Source organism: Hyperoodon ampullatus (assembly GCF_949752795.1).
Source record: "Hyperoodon ampullatus genome assembly, chromosome: 6".
Taxonomy (NCBI): Eukaryota; Metazoa; Chordata; class Mammalia; order Artiodactyla; family Ziphiidae; genus Hyperoodon; species Hyperoodon ampullatus.
Window position 1 is genome coordinate 117,221,027 of NC_136919.1, and position 10,209 is coordinate 117,231,235.

Genomic DNA, 10,209 nt, shown 5'->3' on the forward strand with positions numbered 1-10,209 from the left:
CTCACAGTCTGAGAACACTGTCCTAAAACTTATATCCTAGTTCAAGAGTGTTGAGAAGCAGCACAGTGCAGGAGCTAAGAACTTGGACTCTGAAAGCAAAACACCAGAATTGACGGCTTTGTTCTCTCACTTACAACCTGTGTGGCCTTGGACAAGTTACTTAACCTTTCTAAGCCTCAGTTGCCTTGTCTGCAAAATGGGATAATAGAGTTGTGAGGATTAAGTGAGTGTGTGTATATATATATATATATATATATATATATATATATATATATAGACTCAGAAAATTGTCAGGCATCTAGTAAATGTTGCCTGTGTGTTAGCTGCCACCACCACCACCACCATCATCATCATCATCATCATCATCTCTGTTCCCTCCTGTTATCCTATTCTAAAATGAAGCTAAATTGCAGTACCACTAGTGGGGGCGGGGGCGATAGCAATACCAAACGATTTATTTACAAAGCTGTACAAAACTACAGTGTGAGGGGCAGGGTGGGGAGGTGCCCTGGGATCCTGTTCACACAGGCTGCCCCCACCCCACTCCTGTTTGCAGGGATAGGAGGAGGGAGATTCCTTTCCCAGCCGTGGTTTGGCGTTCTGGGTAAAGGGATGACTGCTGGATCTGAAATGATCCCCTCTGCTTTCCACTAACAAACGTTTTATTTCCTCACTAGCTCGCTATTTGTGACCACCTAGCATCCCACACCCCTAAAGTGAGGACTTCCTTCTTACTCTGCATCTTGGGGACCACATTAGAATGTCAATCCATGCAAAGGAAAATTGGGTTTGTTTTCTTACCAATTCAGTGCACTCAGTCCAACACGGGGCAGCCCACAAGCGGGGGATGGGGGGCGGGGGGCAGGGTGGTAAAAAGAAGGCTGGCGTGTCTCAACCCTCCTCACCCAGCACCTCAGATACTCTGATGGTCCAACTAAGGAATAAAAGGGGCATCTGGCACCTGATGGGCAGAAACCAAATTCAAGAACATTCTATCAATTACACAAAGGACAAATTCAAGAAAGAAAAAACCGGAGACTTGGAGTAAATGTTTCATTATTGGTCATGATGATCAAAAGATGATGGTTAAAACACACACGCGCACACACACACGCACGCGCGCACACACACACACTCAGACCTCATCCCCCAGCCGCAGGGCCCCCCCACCCCACCTCCTGCTGGCGTCTCTGGCCACGCCCTGCAGCCCTCGCTCCACCCAGGACTCCGCCCTTCCCTCGGAATTCTACCGCCTGATGTTAACTTCCCGCAAGGCGGTGCCCGGATGCTCACTGTGCAGAAAAGCCGAGGAGTTGTCCTGGGCTGGGTAGCGAATGCCCACGAGTCCTCCATCTCCCTTTCCAAACCTCGCTCCTTTTCTCCCCTCTCCCCCCCCATCCTTGTTCCCCTGAAACAAATAGGATGGCTTCACAGGTCAATTCTTAACACGTACAAACACCAAAAGCAGAGGAAACGCCCCTGGCCACCCCCCTCCCCCCAAACCCCAGTGCTGGGAGAGCAGCCAGCGGCGGGCGAGGCTGCCTCGGGAACTGCGGAGCCGCTGGAGCTGTCCGGCCGTTCTGGAAACGTCTGTGCCTCGGGGCTTTACCGGGAGGCCTCCTCCTTCAGCTCTTTGTTTTTCCGCACCTCCTCCGCGTGCTTGTCCTGGGAAGGAAGGGAGGGAAAAGGACAGGTCACACGGGCTTCCCCAGGAGAAAGGGAGGCCGAAGGGCAGGCGAGCCAAAGCAAAGAGTGTGGCCACCACTGGCCACCACAGGAAGTGACGAGCAGGGTCTGCAAAGGCGTCCTGAGAAGGGGGCAGAAGGGGGCAGGTGAGCGAGCCTGCTGGTGGGGCCCCTGGATGCTCGTTGACTAGACACAGCCTCCCTGGGGGAACCCACCTGGCAGGGACCACCAGCCTCCACCGCCCTTACCTGGCCGTCTGGGGGCTGCACTGATTACACTGCTTGACTTAATGTAAGGAGTGGCTCCATGTAGCTTGTGCGAGAAGAGCAGGTAGAACTCACTGCAGGTGGCCCCTGCACACAGGCAACTGGACTGCCCTTGTGTTCCCTGTCCATCTCCTTAGTGACGGTTGTCTTAAGCCCCCTGACGAAAGCTGAGGGCTTGTAAAGTGTACATCGACTAAAGAACTTCTGGAAATGTCCAGCTCCACAAAGTGGCTTTTTTTGTAAGTGTGGTAAAAGAATCCTCTTTTGTGTCCCAGCATCATCAAACCAAATGATAGATCTGACTTCAAACGCCCATCAGCTGTGTGACTTTGACCAGCTCACTTCACCCGTCAGGCTCAGTTCTCTGGTATTAAAAGGGAAGGGCATGGATGGGAAGCTCTTTTACCTCTAGAATTCTGTGATTTTAGTGTTCACTTCTAGGGCTTATCTCAGTCTACCTTACATCCCTGCTCATGGTGAAGACATCTGGGTCCTCCTTGTGGGCAGGGAGCATGCCTTTTCCTCTTTGTATCTCTCAGTTCCTCATATGGCACCTTGTGCATTGTAGGTGCTCAATAAATCCTGTCTCTGCCAGAGCCTGGCATCCACCCAGATATCATCACATCCAGGTATGGATCAGCCTGGGGGAGACCCACTGAGGCAGCCCAGGGTCCCAGGATATACCTTAAACTACAGATCTGTCCCTGGAGAGGCCCTAGAACTTTCCACGTCCCTGGGGAAAGTGTGGGGAGTGGTACATCTAAGGCAGTGGTTCTCAACCTTGCTGTTCATCAGCATGACCTGAGAAGCTTGTTAAACTGAGGTCCTCAGGCACCATCCCTAGAGAGACGGGATTGGTAGGTCTGGAGTAGGGTCCAAGTATCTGTAGTTTTAAACTTTACACCAAGTGAGTCTGGTGCGGATGGCCAGTGATTCACACAAGTACTGACAAAGAGACATCGTTATAGGTGTCCCTGGCCTGGGGCAGAGTACACACCTGTCTCTCATCCCACCTCCTGCCTTCATCGTTGGGCAAAGGTGAAGAGTGGTCAAGATTCCAGAGGAGTGATGCTCACCCAAATGTCTGCTCTGACATCTTGCTTCTTTAAGGCTTATCTCACTTCCAGAGCACTTCCTCCAGACTGTGGACCTTCCCAATCTCTCCAGCTCAGAATCTAGCTCCACTGCTTAGTGGCTGTGTGACCCTGGACAAGTCATTTGACCTTCTCTAACATGGTTTCCTCATCAGTAAAATAAGGATAACACCCATCCTGCTTACCTCATTGTGAGGGTAGGGGTATGACGAAATAAAAGTGTTTTGCAGTTTTTCAAATCCCATAGCATGGCTCTAGCCTCAATATTTCTCTTGGGTTTAGCCTAAGAACCCATGCCCCATCCTAATCCAATCCCAGATTTTTTTTTTTCCTGCAAGAGTTTGCTCCTACCCATCCCTCAATAACTGGGGAAGCCTGAAATCAGACCCAGAACACTTCCCTCCCATGTGATACTTGATGGAGGCCTTGCTGCCCCTAGAAGGATGGAGAAAGAGAGCGGAGGACCTGCCACATGCTGGCCAGCTGCAGGACCTACACAACATCCAGATCCCCTGTGAAGAAACCAGATCTTTCTAGTAGCTTTGCCAAGGGCCTGAGACTCTAGGTGGTTGGGCAGAAAGGAGCGGGGACCACGCAGCTCACCATGGGACGAGGCCACCGATCGGGTCCCGGGAGTCACCGCGCAGCAGGCGGCGCCTGGAAATAAAACACAGAGCTGGAGCTCTCCCAGGAGCCGCAGGAGAAACTGGGGCAGCCTTGGGACTCAGGAAACGAGGCCAGCATGTTCTCAGCAGAACGGGCTGTTATTCCACTGACACGTGGGACCAACCCCAGTCTCTCACGTTTCTCATATTCAGGTGACACCATTTGGTTTATTGACAAAAGGCAGAATATTGGAAAGACCAGTGACTCACTCAGTCCATATCAAGGGATTTGGAGAGGATTGTGTTTCCTGCTCAGTGGGCAACTCAGCTCATCATGCCCTTAGCTTAGAGCCAAGAGCTCAGGTCAGCATCTTTCATTAAGTCGAATCGGTCCATTCAAGGATGAAGCCAGGAATGTATAACTGCTTGTTCATCCCTACTCCCCTGCATTAGGCAGGCTTTCTCTAGAAGATAAGAGGTCTGATCTCCCTCAGACAATAAGAAATTTTGATTGTGTAGCTGGGCGGCATGTCACCCAAGGAATTCCAAAGCTCGGTTCATTTTTCTTGCCTACGACTTCCCCAATCATCCCTTGGAGCTCTCTAAGGATCTAGCCTAACAGAATTCTTGCCTGAGGCTGCCTGCTTCCTGAAATGATCTGCGTGTCCATTATACTTGCCGTGGAAGGAAGAACAGGTCCCAAGAGTCTCCTCTCTGATCCAAGACCACTTACCTTCTCTTGCAGCCGTTCCAACATGGCGGCAAGGTGGGCCTCCCGGTTCTCCTTATTGGACTCCATCTTCTGAGCCAGTTTCTCCTTTGCCATCTTGATGAAGTTGTTGTTTTCCTCAATGGCTTTTTGGATCACCTCCCGCTCATGTTCTCGCTTCTCTGCCAGGTGCTTCAGAAGCTCAGCTTCCTGGTACTAGTGGAGCATGGAGGGAGAAAGAGGCCCTTGAAGGTGAGCATGCCAGGGTGTGTTTTTAGCATCATGACTTAAGAGCTCCACACTCAGAACACACGCTGCCCTGAGCCTGGTTGCCTGGCCCATTGGCAGGAAGCAAGGACACTTCCTGGATTCTCCCACTGGACCCTCGGTCCTCTTTTTCTCGTTGCCATAATTCATTCATTCATTCATTCACAAATAGGGAGTGACCAGATACTAAGTACCAGGCACTATTCCAGCAACTTGGGAAAGAAAAAGGTCTACTAGAGACAAGGATGTATAAATAACTCTAACCCAGGCTAGCATGCGACATATGCCTTGAGAGATAGAAAAGAACTGCTCTAGGAATTCAAGGGTGATAATTTTCAGCTTCAAAGATGAAGGAAAGCTTACGCAGAAATGGCATAAGAGTTGGGCCATAAGAGTCTATAGAAAGCAAGGAAGGCACACCAAGGGTTGGAGGTATACCATGCCATGACCTTCTTCCTCCCTCCCCCAATTAAGGACCCCTTTCCTTAATTGTCTAGCCTTTCCCTAAATCCTTAGAGTTGGTCAATGTCTTACCTTGTCACGATAAGGTCACCTCTGGGAGTTTTGTAATTCAGTGACTTATCCTCCTAACCAAACTCCTAGAGACCTGGGGCTTTTACTTCTTTGTTTCCCTCAACGGTGTCTCATTCTCTGCCCGGTACCTGGAAGAGCTGCCTAAATATCTATAGGTTGGTGGTGACCTGACCCCCCGCTCAGAGCCACCACCTGTCTTCCTCAACATCCTCCCCCTCATGCTCAGACAGAGGGGAAAAAGGGACAGCACCGACCTTCCTTCGCTCCTCAGCCGCTTCCAGTTTCTTCTGGATTTCTTCCAGCGATGGGTCTCGCCTCCTGGGGAGGGAGGCATTGAACTCGGGCACCCCATCAAAGGAGGGGGGCTTCAGGATGACTTCAAAGGACTGGCCAGAGGTGCATTTGTTCAGCTCGATGACTTCCATGTCGGAAATGACACACCAGTTCAGGTCCACCGTGTCTGCTGCAGAGAGCAGAAAAGGGGCTGCTCACCCCCTGAAGACCATATGGGCCCCCCCCCTAAAGCATGCACACATGCACACATACATGGGAGGTCTGGGGTCCCCAAGGCAGGCCAATGACCAGGGTTCTGGGTCTGTCCTAAACATGGCACCGAACGTTGCTGGGCTCTGGTGGGGCTGAAGAAGTTGGTAGCCACAGGAAGGTCTCAGACTCTGTGAGCAGGGGCCCCAGGATAAGGGATTTCTCATAATGGCTCTAGCAACTGGCTTTGCCTCTGCTTCTGACAAGGTTCCTCCAGTGGCTGAGCTCTTGCTTATATTGGCACACACTGAGGCGTTTACCTACCACCCACCTCCCGTCCACTCCTCGCCCCACTACCGATCCGATGGCTCAGCCTTCGGACGCCTCTCCCCCTGCCCCGTCCTACCCTGCTCTCTTCTTTCTCTCCAGTCAGTACTGTCTCTCCGCTGGCTTTCATCTTTTCTCCTACACTCTCTCCCACACCAGCCTAAACAGAAAAAACAATCTCAGGTGACCCAAGCACTCCCACCTGTCATTTCCAGACCAAACCCATCCTTTCCTTTGAAGCCCCAGGAAACTAAGAGGTGACCTATGCCCTGACCACCACCTCCAATCAGGACATGGCCATTCAGTGCTCCCTGCCAGTGTCCTGGGACCCGTCACAGGGCTCAGGTGGCATAGCGATGCCAGAGCCTCCTTGGGTGGCTGAAGAGCAGAAGTCCCTTGCCACATCTGGACCTGCTCAGAGCATTCTCGACCCTTTACTGAGGAGGCCTGTGGGTGGCTCATTTACACCATGACTGTCCCCCTTTTAAGCTAGGTGTCCCCGAGGGCAGATCCCTTGTCTACTCGGCCTCTGTGTCCTCCATGGCACCCATCTGTTACACGCGTGAACAAAACCTGAGATCGAGGGCACTCTGCAGAGGGTCTGACTCAGACCCCCAGCTGCTGTCTGGTCCCCCAGGCCGCAGCCCCACGCCCACCTTCGCGTGGGACTTAGACCCTCAGAATCAGCTGTGGTGATTTTACTGGCTCTGGGAAAGAGAATGCGATGTAGGGGGGAGATTTTCAGGAAACTGCGGTGGAGGTGCTGGCCTCCTGGATGCAAGCTACAGGAAGCTTCCGTCCTTACCCTTCCGACTGTGACCCTCACGTACCTTCATATTTATAGGATGACTTATTCAGGGGGTCTGCCAGGAAACAGGAGCAGAACAAGGACACCAGCGGGAGTTCCTTCATCTTCTCTTTGTAGGCTGTGGAAACACCCGACAGGTGAAGAGGGCGACCCCCTTCCTAGACTCAGAAGCCAGCACCCATGCGAGTGTGGGTGCCTGAGCAGCGGGGGATCACCGAGCTCCACAGAGGCACCCAAACCACCCAAATCCATCACTTGGCTGGAGACCCAGCCCCTTTTGCCCTGAGCAGCTCTGTTCAGGATCCCTGTGTGTGATTTGGACCCACTTCCGTCCCCCTGTGCCTTCCAGGGCACCCAGAGGCCCCCATCTTCTCTCCAGCACATCATCTCCCTTTGTGGTACTGAACGCAAAATGCCTGCAGGTATGGACCCCAAGCACCAGTGCCCTCGTCCCCGCCGGCACCCTGGACCTCCATTTCTATGTCCCCGTACGTGCCCAGGATATTCTGTTCCTTTTGCTCCAGGACTGAGGAAACCCACACTCCATTCTCAAAGTACTTGGCAGGGCTTCCCTGGAGGTAAAGAAGGCCACTACCATCCCTGTGGTCCTGCCTCTCCCTGGGTGACAAGGTCAGGCTGTGAGCTTTCCCTGACCATCCCAGGGCAGGGGTCAAAGCCAGTGGGGCTGGTGTCCATGAGGGCTGGAGGGGTCCCCCCACCCCCATTTGGTCTCTCAGTGTTTGGGGAAGATTTGGAAACTGCGAGGTCACAAGTTAGAGCTGATATCTGTTTTTTTTTTTTTTTTTTGCCACGTCACACAGCTTGTGGGATCTTAGTTTCCTGGCTAGGGATCGAACCCAGGCCCTCAGCAGTGCAAGCGCCGAGTCTTAGCCACCAGACCACCAGGGAGTTCTCTAGAGTTGATTTGTTGGGTTCGGTCCAACCCACCTCCACTGGGCCCTGTTGTGTGCTCCTGTCGGCCCCTCCCCCAGCCCTACTGCCCTGAGCTCTCCCCTCATTTCCTTTTACAAATTGAAAACAGGATTAACTGCAAAAATAATACACGGGCGTTGTAAAGACTTTTTTAAAAACAAGTGCAGATGAGTAAAAGGAAGAAGAGCTCAGCTGTGATCCCACCCCTCGTCCAAAGAGAACCTCTTTTACCCTTAGGTGTATTTCCTGTCAGCCTTTTATCTTTTCTATGCACATGTAAGTACATCTATGCAAGTACAGAAATACCCTATGCTGTAGTGCCCCATTATGTAAAAAGTTTTTGTACCTACCGGCGAGGGTCATGTTTTCTGGAATGTGAGAGGTGAGTCCTAGTGAAAGTCAGAGTAGGTCTGCCACCAGTTCAGGACACTGTCACAAATCCGAAAAGCAGATCGTTTTAGCTGACAGGTTGTTCGCATAAGGAAGGTCTTTACACAATTGGGGAGGAAATCCCAGGAGGTACCTCATCTGCCCCCACCTCCAGGCTGACTCTCCCTTCCCCAAACACCGACCCGCCTCTCCCACGTCACTCAGTCAAGTTCAGTTTCCAAGCACTGAACTTGGAAAATTTCATAATTGAGAAGTTTATCATTTCATAATTGGTTTCCCAATCGCAAGACCCCCTGAGTCTCAAACATGGGTTTCCCCAAACTGAATGTATCAATGGATGTTGATCTGTCTCCCTGTGCAGCTCAGTGGCCTGGTCCAAAGGAAAGGTTAAGGTGAGAAACAAACCCTAAGTCAGAATCGCCTGGGAGGTATTTGCAAAACAACTCTGTGTCCTGAATTCCTCCCTACACCCAGCCCAGACCTTCCTGCCCAGAGCGTTCTGACATTGGACAGAGGATGTCAAGATACCTCTTCAGTTCCCCCTCACTCTCTTGCCCCCTGCCTGCTCCGAACCAGTGTTCTAAGCACTGCTTGACCCCCTTTAAGACAACTCTGGACTATGAGAAGAAACAAATACTAAGGAATAATGTAATCATTATATGATTCGTGCAGAGATGGAAATCCGCATTCGGGATTACTGTGGGAGCTCAGAGACAGGGCTGCAGACTCAGCACAGGGCCTGGGGAGCTAGGAAGGGCCCCCTGATGTTAACAGCACTGGAACTGCTGAATGATGAGTCGAAATGAAGCAGGAGACGGCAGGGAGGGTGTTCTGCCAGGGGAACAGCACATGCCAGAGTCGGGCTGAGAAAGCCTGGTGTCTATGGGGTCTCAAGCTGATTGATGCCGGAACAGAAAGTGTGAAGGAGGCGAAACAGGAGAGGCAGGGAGGGAGCAGATTGGGGAGTGTCTGGGGGGCCAGGAGGTGACAGGAATCTACTGAAAGCTACTATCTGATGGAGTGAGGAATAGCCAGCAGTGAGTGGCCGTCATGGGGACCACTTGATCCTTGGCCACTGTGATGGTTAATTTTCGTGTCAACTCGACTGGGCTGAGAGATGCCCAGATAGCTGGTCAACATCATCCTTGGGTGTGTCTGTGAGGTTGTCTCTGGAAGAGATGAGCGTTTGCGTGACAGAGTAAAGAAGATGACCCTCCCCAGTGTGGGTGGGCATCACCCAATCCACTGAGGGAGTAAAACAAAAAGACGGAGAAAGGGAGAATTTTCCCTGTCTGCTTGAGCTGGGACATCTGTCTTCTCCTGACCTCAGGCACGGGAGCTCCTGGTCCTCTGGCCTTCAGACTTGGACTAGGATTCCACCACTGGCCTCCCTGGGCCTCCAGCTTGCAGCCAGCTCTGATCGTGAGACTTCTCAGCCTCCATAATGGCATGAGCCAATCCTTCATAATAAATCTCTTTCTATATGTATCCTATTGGTCCGTTTCTCTGGAGAACCCCGACAAACACAGCCACTCTCAGCGGTCGCTGTGCCAGCAGAGGGTGGCACGAGCCCACAGCTTCCCTGCCTGCCGCTCCATGAGCCAGAGGGACTCTGAGACCAACTGAGAAGCCCTTTCCCTGCTTACCGAGGTGTTTTCCCTCTGGGGACCAGGGTCTGTCCTGGCTGGGGATGGGCAGGGGAGCGGATGGGGGCAGCAGACTCAGCTCTGGCTGTGGGGCTGGGCCAGTGCAGAGTCAGACACAGACTTCATCTCTCTCATAGATGTTACTGGTTACTTCACATGTCTAACCTTGCTCGCCCCATCTTAATTCTGCACAGAGTTGTACTAATTAAACGAGAAAAGCGTCCAGCAAGAGGGAACGTTTCATAAATATTAGTTCCTTTTCCCCTGCTTTTTACAACAAGGTCGCTACCGGGTACCACACACCTGCTTCCGAGTCCTCACCAGCCCTGCAGGTAAGGACTGTGGTCCCCATATGCAGGTGAGGAAACGGAGGCTCAGAGGGTTTGTGTGGCTTGCTCAGGGTCACGCAGCTAAAAAGTGAAAGTGCAGAGATTTGAAACCAGGTCAACTGGCCTTGAAGG

At 52.1% G+C, this 10,209-nt stretch overlaps 1 protein-coding gene across 5 annotated transcripts; it reads right to left on the reverse strand.

The window, feature by feature from the left end:
* Positions 1 to 1,605: 1,605 nt before the first annotated feature.
* STMN4 (stathmin 4) lies at positions 1,606 to 6,892 on the reverse strand (the record flags this gene model as incomplete). Of its 5 annotated transcripts, none has more annotated exons than XM_079706992.1 (5): positions 6,802 to 6,892; positions 6,051 to 6,131; positions 5,416 to 5,624; positions 4,385 to 4,576; positions 1,606 to 1,665 (listed from the first exon to the last, which is right to left on the reverse strand). In XM_079706992.1, exons 1-5 carry the CDS (start codon positions 6,881 to 6,883, stop codon positions 1,606 to 1,608), a joined length of 624 nt encoding a protein of 207 aa, XP_079563118.1. In that variant the 5' UTR covers positions 6,884 to 6,892. The 5 variants fall into 5 exon arrangements, with proteins under 5 accessions (XP_079563118.1, XP_079563117.1, XP_079563121.1 ...); XM_079706991.1 differs by having other exon boundaries at positions 5,416 to 5,645; XM_079706995.1 differs by lacking the exon at positions 6,051 to 6,131 and having other exon boundaries at positions 5,416 to 5,621.
* Between the last annotated feature and the right edge of the window lie 3,317 nt (positions 6,893 to 10,209).